Here is a 19,281-nt window from a genome sequence, read left to right on the forward strand (position 1 = left end):
ATTTTCTATTGATTTGTGAACTTATCTCTCTTTCTAGTTTTTCTAAATAAAATAATATCAGAAGAATATGCAATACAACAACACCCAACTTTATTTTACATTCTGACATTCAAATTCACAATACAGATGGTTGTTTGAGTTTACAATAAATATATCTACAAAGGAACATCAGAAGGGTAATCTTTGGGATGCTTCTCAATGGTTTTTCTAAGGTCTCTTTCTTGCTCCTCAAGGTTCGATGAAAGTTTGTCGTAAACATCAGTAAACATGTCCTCGAGTGGAGGTTTTTGTGCTTTCTCTGCCACTTGAATTGCATGCATTAACTGTAATATCAAAACTCAACATGTTACTGCATCATGCCAAATAAATATATATGGACTAAATAAAATTTCAATAACTAAACAAATAGAACTCACTTGCTTCCTAACACTGCTTCGAAGCTCCAATTCATCCTTTTCGCTCCACCAACCGTTCCTTTCAACCCATCTTTTGAATCTGTTCACTGGATTTCTTTCCATCTTCCAGTATTCAATTTCACCGGTTGATCGGTACTTAGTTGAATCGTCAGATGTAGAGTGGTGCCCTACTCTATAAGTAAGAGCCTGAACATCATTCATTCAGCACTCGATTAATAATGATAATCTCATCTTGGCGTGAAATGAAATTCGAAGATCAATCATATATACCTCGATTAAAACTGGTCTTTGTTCTTTTATAGCTATTTCGCGTGCAGTATGAACTGCACTATAAACAGCAAGAGCATCATTTCCATCTACTCTGATACTCCATATGCCATAAGCTTGACCTTTCACCACAATACCATCACCTAACCAAACACCAAAGTTAATCATATAGACTTGAGAATGGTATAGAGCTTGTTCGAATATACAACTTAAGTAGGAAGAATTAGTATAGAGTACTTCGAAATTGTTCTTCGACAGGGGTACTGATGGCCCATCCGTTGTTACGACATATGAAAACAACTGGTGCTTCCATTACTGCTGCAAAGTTCATAGCAGCATGAAAATCTCCCTACAATATTTCAAATATCATAAATAAGGATAGTGATGTGTTATTCTATAATTACTTTCATAAGAGAGATTGTTGGCTCGTATTCATCATTACTAACCTCACTAGTACTTCCATCCCCACAAAAAGTGACTGCACAAGCACTTTTTCCGTCCATTTTGAGCGAATAAGCAGCGCCTACAGCTTGAGGAAGTTGTGTTCTGAATTTCTTGCCAAACAACGTGAACTTGTTCAGAAAAAAAGTCACAAATTAACAATTGCAGTTATTTTAACATGTTTATTACAGTACGGTATATATGGCTTACGCAATAGGCGACGAGACTGTGAAGTAATTGTGTTTGTTAGAGCCGTAGTGTATTGGCATTTGTCTTCCTTTACCAAAATCATTTGTGTTTCCAAAGCATTGATGAGCAAATTGTTGCAGAGTGAAACCACGCCATAACAGAACTCCAGGCTCCCGGTACTAGCAGAAAATGTGATATAGCGAAATAAGAAACGGAATTGAATTTGAAAAGAATCATGAGGGAATTTCAATGCCTTGGGGAAGAAGCAAACCTGAGGCAAGATAACATCATGAGAAGAAAGTGCAGCTGCTGATGCAATGTTAACAGCTTCTTCTCCTGATGTAGTGAGGTAGAAGGAAATTCTTCCCTGCCTCTGCAGCTCATAGAATATGCTGTCCATTGTTTGAAGAGTGACCATCTCAGAATGCATTCTCACAGCCAATTCTTTGCTAACCTGTTAAAATGTGGTCCATAAGTTTCTTCAACAAAATTCTAAGAAGTTTGGATACATATTACGACATGACATTGATACTGATACATAGATATGATATGATATGACATACCTGAACTTGATTGGTCGGTTTCACGAGCTCGCCATCGTCGTCAAGGACACGATAACATGGAACCCTTATGTGAGAAGTATCAGAAATGAATCTCATTTCAGAAGTGAATCCAACTTTCCCTCCAGGAAAATCAATCACCTAGCACAATGAGAGGCATAGTTAAATCATGTTGGAGAATGAATAATGCAATATCAAAATGCATGGCCTAGTGCTCTCTCAATTTCTAAATAATTACCAATATTTCTCCTCTATATTTCAAAAATGATCTTTCTTTAGTTTTTAAATATATCCTCAGGTTTTTAATGGTAGGTTTTTAATTGTGAGATATTGGAACGAACTCTAGTATGGTTGAAGGGTACCTTCTTGGTTCGACAATTCGACAGGACTTAACATGTCGTCGAAGTCTATTCACATGATGTAGTCGAAATAGGCTAGGATTGTTAGCATGTCGAATTGGACCTGTTTGTTATTTGCAATTGTTTAAGTTAGCTTGTTCTCTAAGTTATCTTGTGTAATGGATCTGTGTGTAAAAGTCAATTAGTTTAGGGTGCTAGTTTTCTTAGAAATAGCATACTAGTCTCTCATCATTGCATAACGCAAATCTTAATTAGGGCGAGAGAGGTTATTTGCTATTCTGTAACACTTGTAATCTTGTTTCAAAGAGAAAGTAAAGAATAGCACTTTATAACCAACTTGTTGTATTCTTCTTACTTCCCTTTTTTCTACCCTTGTGGATTTCTTGTCGATCAAGAAATCGATTTTACTTTGTTATTCCGGTATCGTTTTTCATAACAAATTGGTGCGGTGAGCGTGGAGAAGATGTCGTAAACAAAGTATGAGATTGAAAAGTTCATCGGAGTGAATAATTTCGGTATGTGGTGCTTGAAGATGAAAGCCCTACTGGTTCAGGAGGGTTGTTTAGAAGCGTTGAAGGGAGACGAAGTCATGAACGATGTGTTAACGGACAAAGAAAAAAATGGTAGAGAAAGCCCACAGCGCCATCTTATTGAGCCTTGGTGATAAGGTTCTTCGACAGGTTTCGAAGGAGACGACGGCGCCGGGGTGATGGGTGAAACTCGAAAGTTTGTACATGACCAATTCGTTGGTCAATCACCTCTACCTAAAGCAAGCTCTGTATTCATTCAAGATGGGTGAAGACAATGTTTTGGATGAGCAGTTGGATATGTTCAACAAGCTGATTCTTGATCTTGAAAATATCGATTTCAAGATCGAGATTGAAGATCAAGTGTTGTTGTTGTTGTGTGCTTTGCCCATATCACATGCTCACTTCAAAGAAACTCTTTTGTATGGAAGAGAATCTTTGACCTTTCAAGAAGTTCAATCAACCTTGTATTCTAAGGATTTGAACGAACGAAATGAGCACAAGCCATCTTCGACTGGTGATGGCATGTCGGTTAAGGCGAAATTCACAAAGAGAGATGGCAAGTTTGATAAGAAGAAGGATAAAAGTCAGCATAAGTCTTATAGTGGTGATGCATCTGGTATTCGATGTTATCACTGTAAGAAGGAGGGTCATACAAGAAAAGTGTGCACTAAACGCCTGAAAGATCATGAAGGTAAGGATAATGTAAACACAACCATTGTTAAAGATGATTTCCACTCATCTGATGTTCTTGTGGTTTCAAGCGGCGACTCAAGTAAAGAGTAAATTATGGATTCAGGTTGCACTTGGCACATGACTCCAAACAAAGACTTGCTCAAAGAACTATGTGATCAAGGTGATGGATATGTATTGCTTGGAAACAATAAAGCTTGCAAGATTGCAGGTGTTGGATCTGTGAGATTCAATCTCCATGATAAGTCAATAAGGTTGTTGACTAAAGTCAGGTATGTACCTAATTTAAAGAGAAATTTGATTCCTCTTAGAGAATTTGATAAGAAAGGATATATTTTTCAAGGAAAGAAAAGTATTCTAAAAGTCATGAAGGGGTCGAAGGAAATCTTAAGAGGCGTGAAGAAACAATGCTTGTACACCCTTGAGGCTGAAGTTGTCGGTGGTTCTGCAGATATTGCATCCACGAAACCTCTGTTGAAGACAGAAATTTGGCACATGAGATTGGGTCATGTCAATGAAAGGGGTCTGGTCGAATTGGGGAAACAAAATCTACTTGGTGGAGACAAAGTCGAAAAACTTAAGTTTTGTGAACCCTGTGCACTTGGAAAATCTTGTAGAGTGAAGTTCAATAAAGGCAAACAAAGAACACATGGATCCCTTGATTACATCCATGCTGATCTTTGAGGGCCTACAAGGTGTCCATCACATTCAGGAGCAAGGTATTTTCTATCTAGAGTTGATAATTATTCCAGAAAGTTATGGGTATTCATCCAGAAGACTAAAGATAAAACTTTTGGGAACTTCAAAAGTTGGAAGACTCTGGTCGAAAATTAGACGGGAAGAAAGGTCAAGAGGTTGAGAACAGACAATGGACGTGAATTTTGCAATGAGGTGTTCGATAGTTTTTGTGCAACCTCTGGTATTTCAAGGCACAAAACTACTACAGGTACTCCCCAATAAAATGGTTTGGCTGAAAGGTTTAATCAAACCATTTTGGAAAAAGTTAGATGCATGTTCACTAGTGTTGGGTTAAAGAAGGTGTTTTGGGTAGAGGTTGTTTCGACAGCAACATATATGATAAACAGATGTCATTCGAATGCGTTAGATATGAAAACACCTAAAGAAATTTGGTTGGGACACCCACCAGATCTCGAAAAATTTAGAGTATTTGATTGTATAGCTTATGCTCACATTAGGCCAGACAATGTCGAACCTAGAGCTCTGAGATGCATGTTCTTGGGATACCCTGAAGAAGTCAAAGCCTATAGGCTATGGTGCCTAGAGTCAGATCACATGAGGTGTACCACTAGTCGAGATGTAATTTTTAATGAAGCTAGGATGACTTTCAAGAAAATTGATGACGTTAGTCGAAGTGCATAGATATTTGAAGAAGAACTGGAACATGAAGAGATTCATGTTGAGGTGGAGCATGTCAATGTTGAATTGCATATCCTAGATCAAGTCGAAGAAGAAGCACAAGATGCTGAAAAACTGAGGAAGTTGAGAAAACTGTCAACGACTACCTATTGGCAAGAGATAGGCCGAGAAGAGTCATCAAGCCACCTCAAAGACTTGGATATGCCGATCTCATAGTTTATGCCTTAATCTCTGCAAGTGAGGTTTTAGATGAAGAACCTAGAGACTATAATGAAGTTATGAGGAGTCGAAATATGACCGAATGACTAAAGACCATGGATGATGAGATGAAGTCTCTTCATGATAACCACACTTGGGAATTGATCAAGAAACCTGCTTGAGCCAGGTTAGCCAGCTGTAAGTGGATTTTTCAAGGTTAATGAAGGAATCAAAGGAGTGACGTCGAAGAGATACAAGGCAAGATTGGTCGCAAGGGGCTTCACTCAGAAAAAAGGTGTCAACTTCAATGATGTGTTCTCTCTTATTGTGAAACACAAGTCCATTCGAATGTTACTTATCATTGTGGCACAGTTCGACCTAGAACTGAAAAAAACGGATGTGAAGGCTACTTTCTTGTATGGAGATCTAGATGAAACAATTCTAATGAGGAAACTTGAAGGATATGCAGAAAAGGGAAAGGAAGATTATGTGTACAAGTTGAATAGATCCTTATATGTACTGAAACAATCTCCTCGACAATGGAATAAGAGATTCGATAAGTTCATGACACACATAGGTTTCATTAGAAGTCAGTTCGACCACTGTGTTTACTTCAGATTTCGACATGAAAATTCATTTGTTATTTTGTTGCTTTATGTGGATGATATTCTCATAGCAAGCAACAATTTCTAGGATGTAATGAAGGTGAAGGTTGACCTCGAAAAGAAGTTCGATATGAAGGATCTGAGAGTTGCATCTAGGATTCTTGGAATTGACATCCGAAGAGACACAAAGCAGTCGAAATTATGCTTATCTCAAGAGACATACCTACGGAAGATTCTCAACAAGTTTGGCATGTCGAATTCAAAGCCTCTTGTGACTCCGACAAACCCTCAATTCAAGTTGAGTACAAATCAGTGTCCCAGTACTGAGTTCGAAAGAGCTTATATGAATAGCATCCCATATGCTAACATAGTATGTTCTTTGATGTATGTTATGGTTTGTACTATACTCGACATATCATATGCAGTAAGTCTTGTAAGCAGGTACATGAAGAATCCTGGAAAGGCTCACTGAGTGGATTCTAAGGTACATAAATGGGTCTCTGAACAGAATCATGATTTATGGTGGAGCATGTGGTGAAAATAATAAAGCAGAAATCGAAGGGTATGTCGACTCTGATTATGTCGGTTATATGGATTCCCGAAAATTTATTTTTGGATATATGTTCACTATGTTCGGCACAACAATCAGTTGGAAAGCAACACTTCTGAAGGTTGTTGCCTTATCAACACTGAAGCGGAATATGTCGCCCTTACTGAAGTTGTGAAAGAAGCATTGTGGCTTGAAGGTTTTGCTAAGGAGCTGAAACTCCAAGGTTGAGTTATCACTATTATATGTGATAGTCAAAGTGCTATACACCTGTCGAAGAATTCAGTCTATCATGAGCGAACCAAGCACGTCGATGTGAGGCTGCATTTCGTCAGAGGGGTAATCGAGCATGGAGAAGTCCAAGTGTTAAAGGTTTCGACAGATTGCAATATTGCTGATATGATCACTAAGACATTTCCAAGTTACAAGTTCTTTCATTGTATGCAGTTGATAAAGTTGCATGAAGAAAGCTAGTTTATTCTCTTTATGTTATAGAGTTTGTTCCAAGGTGAAGATTTGTGAGATATTTGATCGAATTCTAGTATGGTCGAAGGGTAGTTTCTTGGTTCGACAATTCTACACGATCTTAGCATGTCGTCGAAGTTTGTTCACATATTGTAGTTGAAATATGTTAAGATTGCTAGCATGTCGAATTGAGTCTGTTTGTTATGCACAATTGTTTAAGTTAGTTTGTTCTTTAAATTAGCTTCTGTAATGGGTATGTGTGTAAAAGCTCATTAGTTTAGTGTGATAGTTTTTTTATAAATAGCATACTACTCTCTCATCTTACATAACTAAATCTTAATTAGGGTGAGAGAGATTATTTCTTATTCTGTAACACTTGTAATCTTGTTTCAAAGAGAAAGTAAAGAATAACAGTTTATAACCAACTATCTTTGTGGATTTTTTGCCGATCAAAAAATCGATTATACTTTATTATTCTGGTATCGTTTTTCACAATATTAATTTTTTTCAAATATTAATAATTCAAGTTATAGTAAAATTTTGGAAAATAATATTTTTGAATTAATTTTGATATCTCATCTAAATTATCTAACTTTTTAAAATAACTTATTTTCATTAATACTTTATCAGAGAAATCACGTACACTAATTGAATACACTAGTTGAAATACTCCACCCATCCAATTAAATTAACTAATTATTTTATATTATTTAAAAATAAAAATATTGGATTAAATATATTTAGACCCATATAAAATTAAAAGCTTTTAAGTTATATAATTAAAAACTTTTAAGTTTAATCCCTCTAATAAAATTATTATTTAGATGCAGTCTCTATAAACATTTTATGAAAACTATTTTAAAAACTAAAAATATATACAGATAAAAATAAAAATAAATTATTTTACAAACTACAATATTTCATTAATTTAGTCTAGTAGTTTCAGAAATTTCTGTTGCAGTTCACATTTGTTTAAAAACTAAAAATATTTTATAAAAATTTCTATAAACATTTTACGAAAACTATTTTTAAAACTAAAAGTATATACAGATAAAAATATAAATAAATTATTTTACAAACTATAATATTTTTTTCATTAATTTAGTCATGTAGTTTCAGGAATTTCTGTTGCAGTTCACATTTATTTATCTAAAATATATAATTATGTTTCACTTATTCACGTTTATTTTAAAAAGTATAATATTAAACTATTAACTAATGTAATAATAATTAAACTTTAATAAAAAATAAACTTAAGAGTTTGTAAATTTTGAAAAACTCATAATACACTATTATTATAAAATATTTGCTACAGATAGAAAGTGTTTTGGTAGGTACCTGTCGAGAACTATTGAATATATACAATGATGAATGATGCGTTGTAAAGGATTAGAACAAATCCTATATCTAAACAAAATCCATTTTTGTCTAAAACGATGGCTTCTTTTAGAAATTCCAAAAAGAAGGATAAGAGGGATTATACTAAAAAATTATCGTGTATAGAAATATTTAACACCTCCACGTGATTTTAATTAATTCTAAGTACTTTATAAATACAATAAGTGCGTGTATCACGAAGAGAGATGGATATAAAGTAGTATTAAATAAATACTTAAAAATATTAAACTCATAGTTTTAATTTATATATTTTTTAAAATATGGAGGTGATGATATTTTACGTGCGTCCAAAACATAACACATGTGATATGTATCATTTTCTTCGTTTTGTTTTTCTCTTTAGTCTATTGATTTCAATCTATCTATCTAACTAAAATTAATAGTATTTGCAATGATAGCTTAACTGCTTAAGATAGATCATATTTAGCTTCAAATGAAGGTTTTAAAAGCCTTCGCCCTAAAATCGTGCGAGACAAAACAATACTAAAAAGCGTAATATGATAAAATATGAATTACGCTTAATTTTTATCACCACGATGGACATGATTTGTAACACTTGATTTGATCAAAATTATAAAAGTTTTTATGAATTGTTATTTAAAACACAGTTTTAAATTATGGTTGGAGAAAATTGGGATTATTGCAACTAGATTTTTGATTAAGAGAAAATATTTAATATTAAGATTTTTCATTAGATTACATCATATATAAATTTTGAGTTATGAGGTTATGAAATTATGTGATTATGATAAAAAAGGCTTAAAGAAACAAGTATGGAATTGTCTTAATGCCGTCGGATGTCGGCCGATGATACCGCAATTTAAAACCATGCATGAATGTAATTTTGTGTTTGAGGCAAAAGAATGAAAATATAGTAGAGGTACCTGATGATGATGGTGCTGCAAATCCTCCAATTGTGGGTGAGCTTTGGTAGATTCATAACGCAATGATGATAGAAGAAATGATGGTAAGAAATGAGAATTGGAGCAATGGTTAAGGAATGGCGGTGATCGTGAACCTATTGGTAACAAGAAGAGTAGGTGATTATGAAGTCGTAATAAGGTCCTAGACCTTGTAAATAACAAGGTTGCCATGAATGAATATTGAGAGGAGGAAATGAAGAAAGCTATATAATGGGAAAAATGAAAGATAATGATAACGATGATGGGAGGGAAATGGGATTGGAAAATGATAAAGTGAAATAAATAGTTGCCATTATTATCTACGGGATGACAAAAGAATACGTGGAGGTGTGTCGTGAGTTTATAGGTAACCTTTTATAGGGGTGCGTTATTATCTTCTCAATCTCATGCCATGGTAGGACCATGTCATTGTCTTTCAACTCAGGTGTACTCGCTTTTTTTTTTCTTTACCTATCATTAGGGGTGGGAAAATGTGTTTGATATATTGGACATTCCCGTTTTCTACGTACTTTAACGTGGGGGCGGATCAAAGATTTAAGCTCTCATTCTTTAATGTATTCACCTCGTCTCGTCCCGTTTTTACGTGGTCTTTTGCGGATACGTACATTTATATAAATTTTTACATTTTTAAGCTTAAACAATGCAGTATTTGCGGACTTTCCCCGCTACGTCCTCACTTTTTTGCGGGACGGGCCTAAGTTGTAGGCTCACGTCCTCAACTATGACCGTCCCGCCTCGTCCCGTTTTTTTGCGGGCTTTTGCGGGGCGGGCCTAAACGGGACGGACATGCCCGTTTGTCACCCGTACCTACCACTTACTATTTGCTCTATCTTAAATTAGTAACTTATTTTATCAAAAATATTTATTCTAAATTATAAATTATTTTATAATATTAATGATTTTTTTCCAATATATTTTTTATCATTTATTATTATTTTTTGTTATAATTATTTAAAATTTTCTTTTATCTATAATAAATAAAGAATAATATTATAAAATTATGCATAATTTGTCTTTTCTATACAACCATCATTATATTTCTTAATTCAATTAAAAGGTGCAAAACTTCTTATAATTTGGGACGGAGGGAGTAGTATGAATAATGGACAAAAATTGAAATTTTATACGTTATTTTAAAAATCGTACTAAATCGGCTTATTGAATGGAATGAATTGAAAATCACAAGGGTTATTAGTCTGGTTTGATTGTTGGATCGTGTAGACTATTAGATCATCGAGAATCAGTCAAAACTGGGGAAAATCGATAAAAATCGGAGATCTGGTGGTTTTGAAAAATCGACGACTTAAATGTTTGTTTTTTTTCTCACACAAAACGACGCCATTTTTTATAAAATAAATAAAAATTAAAATTAAAATATAAATTGACTTCAGTTAAAAATTTATTTGGAACAATTTTCTCTCTTTTTAATTAAATTTATTAGACACAATCAGTTATTTTGATATTCAGCTTATGTTATAATTAGATTTTTTTTTCAAAATTTATTTGAATTTATGTTTTGTTGTGTGTGATGACTATGTTTAGAATTTGAATGTAAATAATAACCCTGTAAAATTATGAAATTTTGAAATTTTGTAGATGTGATTTTTTTAAAGATTGAGTCATCTGGTTCAATCGATATAATAATTATATAGTTTTATTATGGAGATCAGTTTGTTCAACCGAGTTGTCCGGTTTAATCCAGTTTAGCCACGTGCTTCGATCAATGAACCAGTGATCCAATATTCTCATCGATTTTAATGATTGATCCAGTTTATAATGTTAAATATTTAATTATTTGTGTTAAACATGCCTGTAAGATTCGACATAGTCGAAGTCGAATATTTTCGATAATTGTCGAAGAAGTTAACCTCGATAAAGTTAAACTTATCATTTATTTTGTTTTGTTAGTTAGTTAGAGATACTTGGTGTGTAACTAGTTGTTAGAGAAAAAAGAAAGTAAGTGAGAATAAAATATAGAGAGAAACTCTACATAATTTAACTCATCTTCTTCCTCTTTCTCCTAAAAATCTAATTTCTCTTTCCTTCTCCATTACATTTTCATGAATTTCTTTTCTTTTCAAATAATTGTAACTAAAAAGTGATTGAATCACTCGAGTGAAGAGTGAGGAACGAGAAGAACAACCAATCATAAATATTTATTCTCGTTCAATTAAGATTGATTCGGATTATCTCTAAGATTGGGTTTGATTCCAACATCTGGTATCTAGAGCACTGGTTGTGATTCTTGGGAGGCATGGCGCAATGACTTCTCATCCGAACGAGCATTTTCCAACGAATCTTCCAATCTTGAATGATAAGAATTATGAGAATTGGTGTAAGCAGGTGAAAGTTATTTTCTGTTATCAAGATCTTTGGGATCTTTTGAGGAATGGAGTAACACGAAATGGAGAGAATGTTACGGATGAACAAAAGGACACACACAAAGATTTGAAGAAGAAAGATTATAAAGTTATCTTTGTAATCCATCAATGTGTTAATTCAAACAACTTTGAGAAAGTTGTTGATGTAGACTCAGCAAAGGAAGCATGGGATATCCTGGATAAATCATTTGGAGGTGTTGAGAAGGTGAAAGAGGTGAGATTACAAACTCATGAAAGAACGTATGAATTGCTTCAGATGGAAGAAAGTGAAAACATCGTTGATTTCTTCACCAGAGTAACGATATTGGTGAATCAAATCAAGATATGTGGAGAAGTGTTGACATCAAAATCAGTAGTTACAAAGATCGTGAGGTCATTGGCTCTAAAATTTGATCATGTGGTAGTAGCCATAAAAGAATCGAAGGATTTGTCAAGCATGACAAAAGAAGAGCTTCAACGGACGCTTGAATCTCATGAACAAACAATGACCGAAAAATCCGCAAGCAAGGCAAAAAGTGATATAGCTTTGCAGACGTATTTAGTAAAAGAAAAAAAGACAAATGAAGATGGAATGGTAACAAAAGTAGAGGAAGTTACAACAATTCGACTGGTAGAGAAAACCAACAAGAAGGTAGTTCACCAAATCAAAGACAATCTTCAAACCAAAGCAATCACATAGGTGGTGATTCATATTCTCCCTTAAGAAGTGAAATCTAGTTTTTATGTGCTTACTTCTTCCATGCCAAATTGGATTCTTCACAAGATTTATGGCTGACTTGTTGTCAATTTGAAGTACCAGAGGTTTCTTCACTTCGATCTCGATCTCTTCCAGCACAGATTTGACCCAAATTGCTTGACATGTAGCATATGATCCTACTATATATTCAGTCTCACACGATGACAATGCCATAACAGGTTGCTTTTTCTCAAGCACCATGAGATTAGGGCACCAAATACTTGAAAGAAATGTCCAGTAGTTCTTCTTCGATCTTCCTTATCTTCACACTAATCAGCATCTAAATAACAAGTAACTATATCTTTTTTGCTTTCAGAGTCTCATCGAAATAAAATTTCATAGTTTATCTGTCCTTTTAAGTATCTCATGATTCTTCTTGCAGCCTTCTTGTGTGACACCCTTGGTTCACTCATATATCTGCTCACTAATCCGATTGAGAAACATATATCAGGTATACCATTGCACCCATACCTCATAGATCCGATAATTTGTTTGAACAAAGTTGCATCGAATTTGTCTTCCTCTCCATGCTTCTCCAACTTCAAATTTGGTTGATAGGCGAAGATGTAGGAGTTGAATCATTCATCTTGAATCTCTTGAGTATCTCCTTGACATACTTTCTTTGATGTAGAACCATACCTTGCTTCGACATTTGAAATTACATGCCTAGGAAGTATGAAAACTTTTCGAAATCCAACATTTCAAATTCCTTCTTCATCAACTCTTTGAAATTTGACAAGTTCTTCAAGCTATTTCCAGTTACTCAGATTTGCATTTGACTAATTCCAATTCGACCAAGTATGAGTCGATCTTCTTGTTCCATGTCATAGGTTCCTGCTTTAGACCATAAAGCATTTTATGCAACTTGTATACTTTCCTTTATTCATCTAAAAGTCCATTCAAAAATGTCGATTTCACATCTAAGTGAAATGTCGATCAACCTTGCTTACATGTCAAGGTTATCACTGGTGGAACAATTTCTAATCTTGCAACAGGAGAAAAGACTTTAGAGTAGTCGAGTGCTGCTCACTGAAGAAATCTTTGAGCTACCAATCTCTCCTTATATCTTTCTATCGATCCATCAACATTGTGCTTCAACTTGAACACCCACTTCACTTTAATAGCTTTTGTATTGGCTGGAAATTCGACCAACTCCCATATATTGTTTCTTTCGATTGCTTATAACTTTTCGATCATAGTAAACTTCCACTTTATATTATTTAAAGCCTTGTTATAGTTGATTGGTTCAACACCTGTAAGTAAAGCAAAATGAACTAGTTATCCATCTGTTGTGACTTCATCATCACCAACCACTTCATAGTCTTAAAGTCTCGCTGGACGAGCTCTAGTTCTTTAAGGTCTCTGACTTACGCTAGCCATAACCTCTCCGACTTTGAATGTGTCGGGTATGTCAGCAACAACTTCGACTTCAACTGAAATATGGAAAATATCTTCGACTTCGACATCATTACTTGCTTTGTTGAAATCATAGCTCATCAATGACTTGTCAATTGCATTACTAGAATTCCAATCCGAGGAAGAAATTTTATCAATCACAATATCTTGACTTAATCATAATATTATGATTAATTGGATTGAACAGCCTGTATGCTCCAGTCTTATGATATCCTACCAGAATCATAAGTTCACTCTTGTCATTAAGCTTCCTTTTTCTTGCATCAGGAACATGCTTGTAAAACTTAGAGCCAAACACCTTTAGATGACTCAATGATGGCCATTTGTCACTCCATACTTCTTCAGGAACCTTGTTCTTCAACTTTTTGGTTGGGCACATGTTTAGTATATAAACAACAGCCGAAACAGCTTCACCCCATAGAGACTTTGGCAAATTCTTCTACTTTAGTATGCATCTCTCCATATCTAATATGGTCATGTTTATTCTTTCTGTTATTCCATTATGTTGAGGAGTAGAAGTAGTAGTTACCTCATGATTAACACCATGTTCTGCAAAGAATGCTTCAACTATCTTGGATGTGTATTTACTACCTTCATCTATTCGCAACACCTTAATCTTCTTTTCAATCTACTTTTCGACAAGTATCTTGAATCTCTTAAAGATTTCGAATACTTTGTCCTTTTTCTTGATCACATAGGTCCACAACTTTCGACTAAACTCATTGTCAAACAAAACAAAATACCCATTTCCACCAATGGTATGCTTCTCAAAAGGACCACATACGTCTGAATGTACAACTTCAAGTATGCAAGAGGATCTCATTGGCATAGTCGAAATGAAAGACTTCCTGGACTGCTTTTCGACTAGACAACCTTTGCAGAGTTTGTCGAGCATCTCAAGACTTGGTATACTAGTTACTATATCTTGAGTGATCAGTTGATTGAGCGACCTAAAATTTAGATGGCCATACCTCATATGTCACAACCAACTATTTTTGTGGTCAACAACTGTTTTCAGACATTGTAACTTAGTCGGACTGATCATGGTCTTAAATGTTCTATTCTTCGACAGAGGAGATTTCAAGACCAAGTTATTATGGATTTCAAAAAGTTCTAAGGCTCCATCTTTCATAACACTGAGAACCCTTTTTTCGACCAGTTGTCCAACACTTAGCAGATTTCACTTCATTCTAGGGATATAGAGTACATCTTTGATCAAGGATTTCGATCCGTTAATCCTTTAAATAACTATGTTGCCAGTACCTTCAGCTTGCAACGAGCTATTATCAGCAAATTTGACCTTGCTCTTCTTCGACTCGTCGAAATCTACTAACCATACTTTTTGACTAGTCATGTAATTCGAGCAGCCTGAGTCGAGGAACTAGATCTTGGATTCGACATAGTCATCTGCAACTGCAGCCATAACCACCATATCATCTTAATCTTGACGTGCAAGGTTCGCTCCTTCGTCCTTTTATTTTTTTGACCCCTTGCCTTTCCTGTACCAACAATGCTTGGCTAAGTGACCCCATTTTTCACAGTTATAGCACTGCACACCTTTTTTCTCTTCTTTCTCTTTATGATAGGAATTTCCTTCTCCTCTTTTAGAGGATTCAGAAGCTCTATCATTGACCTTATTCTTGTGACAATTTGACCAAGACTTCTTGCCCTGAGTCTTGTCGATTTTGACTTTGAATTTGTTGGAACCACCATTCTTCTTCCATGACTGAGCATGTAGTGCTTGTATCAAGTCTTGAACTCATTTCCTTTCGACAATCCTAATCTCATGCGCCTCTAACGAACCAACCAAATCTTCCAGTTTTAGGCTTGCAAGATTGTTGGATTCTTGAATAACTACGATAACGTGATCAAATTGAGAGGTCAACATATGCATTACCTTCTCAAATATCATCTTATCAGTTAGGCTTTCACCACAACCCTTCATGAGATGGACGAGTTTCTGCACCTTCGACACATAGCATGCAATCTTTTCGTCTTCTCCCATCGATAATAATTCTTATTGTCGTCACAAAGTTGGCAACTTGACAACCTTGATTTTCTCGCCTCCTTCGTAGTACTTGATAAGAATATCTCATTCCTCCTTCGTTGATTCCGCATGAGCAATTATACTGAAACTAGCCACATCAACCACTGATTAGATGTAAAACGATGCCTTATAATCCTTCTTCTTTGCATCCTTTTGAGTGGTTCTCTCTATATATCGGTTGCATCTTCACCAACCGCAGGAGCACCATTAATAATAACTTCTAGGGTTTCATGAAAGACAAATAGAGATTGCATATATTTTCTCCATCGAAGCCAATTCTTGTCGTCAAAAGCTGGAAGGGAGTTTGGTAAATCTTTGTTACCATTCATCTTTGTAGCGATTGATCAACAACAACCCACGATCCCAAAAACACGGTCTCTGATGTGTGATTCTTGAAAGCACGATCAAGAATCTAACTGGAGCTCTATATACCAATTTGTTAGTGCTTGAGGCACTTTCATTGAGGAGAAAAAGAGAGAATAAGGAAATAAGGATTGTATTATTGAATTGAATAATGAAACTGAATTAGAAAGTGTCTATTTATATATAAATAAGTGACTTGACTACTAAGTAAAATAACAAACTAAGTAACAAACCCTAAACCCTAACTAGCTCTGCGTTTGGACCACACAACTCAACTTGGATTATATCTAATATCTCAACATAAAGTATAATTTTAGATCACGTGAAGGAGAGGATTGTTTGTGATTTGACCGATCAGGTTAAACACTTTGGAAATAAAACAACTAACAGAGTTGAATCTACCCATTCTACATTGAAGAATTTGTTGGGAAATAGTAAAAATGATTTATGTAGAGATTGAGACTCCATGAACCATATGATCAAAAATCAACATAATGAGATGAAAAAAACATCATTTGGTCACAACATTACAAAAAACACAAATACATATACAACAAACGTTATTTGCAGTTGGTAGACAATATATCTCGAGCGGGATTAGATTTTATTTATCACGAAAACAAACGAGAGGTTTAGATAACTCAATGTGTGGTTGTACACTTAGGAAGACGTGCAGTCATTCATGTGCTTGTTTAATTTCAAAAAATGTGAAACTTGATAGCCCAATTCGAATTGATGAGGTTTACACCCACTGGAGAAGACTTTGATTTGATGATGATGGTGTGATGAAGGAGGATAAATAGAATATATCTATCTTTCCTAAATGAGAATTGATTCAAGATTTTTTTTTTAAAATTCGATGACAACATGAAACTCCACATCAAAAAGAAACTAAGGAAGATTGCCTATTTAGAAACCACGAATTTGAAACGACTCTCGCAACCGATAAAATCCAAGGGTGTTTCTGAGAATGTGAAACCACTATTGAGTGATAATTCAACGATATGCGGTAATATGTTGACACACTTTTTTCGAATTCTTCAAATTCAAAATCTAAAAAAAGTGTCATAAAAAATACTCGTATTAGCAAACCATCTCATTTATCACTTTTACCAAAAATCAAATATATTTAAGAGATATAAGTTTTAATACAAGAATTATGTTGCATAGCTTCATAATAATGTGACGTAGAACTCACGTGGTAAAATAAGGTTGTTGCGACGTGAATTTCACGTCACAAACACTTTTTAATAATTAAATAATATTTCAGATGGTGGGATATTTATAAATTTTATAAAAAAATGTTGTGTCGTGTTAAACACGTCGTAACATATATTTTAAAATATAAAAAAAAAAGTGTCGAAGATTTCACATGAGGAAGATTTGAATTTTTCTTTTTAAAAATTGTGAGGTGAAAATCACATCGCAACACACTTTTCAGAATTTTCAGTAACACGTCGAAATCTTTTTTGAACAAATTGATGGGTCGGTCAGGAAAATGTGACTAGTCAACACGACGTTAAAATCATGTCTCAAAGCAACGATTACTTTTTGTTTGTCATATGATTTTTACGTCACTGAGTTGTGACATGATTTCCGCGATGCATAATGGTTTATATATATTCTAGTTTTGGTCTCCACGCACACATGCTGAAACATTTTCTTTATTTTCTCTCTTCGACTCTTCCACTCATTAAATCCAATGACTCTCAATATTTTACACATTTTTTCACCTTCATCCTTATTCATCCAACCTCAATTTTCCCATCTTCTCTCTCTTCCAACTCAACAAGATAAAAAAATTATATACTGATATTATTATTTTTATTTGATTTTCTATTATAAATTTTATTTTGTTATTAATGTTTATTTTATTTTTTGTTTTTAATTTAGGTTATCAAGAGAAGAAGTTGATCTATAAAATATAATTTGTTGTTTCATGGAGGTATTTTGACAATTATATATTATTTTTTTCAAATATATATATATATATATATATATATATATATATATATATATATATAAAAAATATTAATTAGTAATAAATAAATTTATAAATTATTATTATTAAATTTCGTAATTAATAAATTAATAAATATTTTTATAAATAAAAAAAAATGATTTATACGGTAGAAGTTGCTCATCATAAATAATTTTTTAAATGAGTGAAAAACACGTTGCAAATATGTTAGTGATGTTAAATTCACGTGGCAAAAATGTAATTATGACCTGCAAACGTGACATGGAGCATTAAAGATGCATAAATGCAGCGGGATTTTTTAATGTGAAAATCACGTGGTAAATGTTGTGACGGTGAATTTCACGACGCAATTTTATAACGTGATTTTTACATGGCAAAAAAGTTGCACAACTGCTACTACCTCATAAAAATTACTGACGCTAATGTTATTTTGTGACATGATTTTCACGTTTGTGTCATGAAAATTACGTCGTAGCACACCGTTTTTTTAATGTTTTTATGCATATCGAAGACGGTAACTGCGGTTATCACACTGTTTTAGTTTTGTTCGATAAAGAAGATAATTATCATACACTTATCCGTCAATAAGTTATCAAAGAATTGAATCGCATAAAAGATCGTACACAAATAAGACATTTCGAGGCAAATCTTGAATCAAATGTTTGTAATTTTGTGTCTGAACTAAAAGAATGAAAATGTAGTAGAGGTACCTGATGATGATGGTGCTGTAAATCCTCCAATTGTGGTTGAGCTTTGGTAGATTCATAACGCAATGATGATAGAAGAAATGATGGTAAGAAATGAGAATTGGAGCAGGGCGGTGATGGTGATCTTATTCCTAACAAGAAGGGTAGCTTATTTTGAAGATGTTGGTGATTATGAAGTAGTAAGAAAGCCCTAGAGTTTCTAAATAACAAGGTTGCCATGAATGAGTAAACAATGAATGAATATTCACAGCGAAATGAAGAGGCTAATGAATGATAATGATAATGATTATGATGATACACGTGCAAGAAGTGGAATGGAAAAATGACAAGGTCTAATACTGAGTTGCCATTATTATGTTAATGTAGTACTAGTATTTGTTATCTACAGGGTGACAGCAAAGACGTGGAGGTGTGTCGTGAGTTTATAGAAAACCTTATTGTAGGAGTATGTTATTATCGTCTCAATTCAATCCATGCATTGGGTGGGACCACGTCAGACCTGTTTATTGTTGTTATCTTTACTAGGTGGGGAGTCCTTCAGATAACGTCAGTGTCTAATCAAACTAGGTGGGGAGTTCTTTATTTTTTACCTACCACTTTATACGGACAAAAATTAGTCTTATGTACCTCATGGTATAACAGTGTTTTTTCAAGCTTCGACATGAATCATTCTTGCTTTTACTTC

At 34.1% G+C, this 19,281-nt stretch overlaps 1 protein-coding gene across 3 annotated transcripts; it reads right to left on the reverse strand.

Moving 5' to 3' along the window:
- Positions 1-68: 68 nt before the first annotated feature.
- Positions 69-18,912, reverse strand: LOC127082724 (2-oxoisovalerate dehydrogenase subunit alpha 2, mitochondrial). 3 transcript variants are annotated; one of them, XM_051022956.1, is made up of 10 exons: positions 18,600-18,744; positions 8,927-9,060; positions 1,877-2,014; positions 1,585-1,767; positions 1,335-1,492; positions 1,130-1,229; positions 921-1,032; positions 687-826; positions 417-602; positions 69-323 (listed from the first exon to the last, which is right to left on the reverse strand). In XM_051022956.1, the coding sequence occupies exons 3-10, from the start codon at positions 1,970-1,972 to the stop codon at positions 156-158; spliced, it is 1,143 nt and encodes a 380-aa protein (XP_050878913.1). In that variant the 5' UTR covers positions 1,973-2,014; positions 8,927-9,060; positions 18,600-18,744; the 3' UTR covers positions 69-155. The 3 variants fall into 3 exon arrangements, with proteins under 3 accessions (XP_050878913.1, XP_050878911.1, XP_050878912.1); XM_051022954.1 differs by lacking the exon at positions 8,927-9,060 and having other exon boundaries at positions 18,600-18,912; XM_051022955.1 differs by lacking the exon at positions 18,600-18,744 and having other exon boundaries at positions 8,927-9,535.
- Between the last annotated feature and the right edge of the window lie 369 nt (positions 18,913-19,281).

This window comes from Lathyrus oleraceus, chromosome 5 (assembly GCF_024323335.1).
Source record: "Lathyrus oleraceus cultivar Zhongwan6 chromosome 5, CAAS_Psat_ZW6_1.0, whole genome shotgun sequence".
In the NCBI taxonomy this organism is placed as follows: Eukaryota; Viridiplantae; Streptophyta; class Magnoliopsida; order Fabales; family Fabaceae; genus Lathyrus; species Lathyrus oleraceus.

Excerpts from the sequence above, each read along its gene's own strand:
- LOC127082724 (XM_051022954.1), bottom strand. The coding sequence starts at position 18,815 with ATGGCAACCTTGTTATTTAGAAACTCTAGGGCTTTCTTACTACTTCAT. Across the intron at positions 1,230-1,334 it reads ACAGTCTCGTCGCCTATTGC|AACACAACTTCCTCAAGCTG; the intron begins GTAAGCCATATA and ends CAAGAAATTCAG. Across the intron at positions 827-920 it reads TGTCGAAGAACAATTTCGAA|GTGATGGTATTGTGGTGAAA; the intron begins GTACTCTATACT and ends GTGTTTGGTTAG.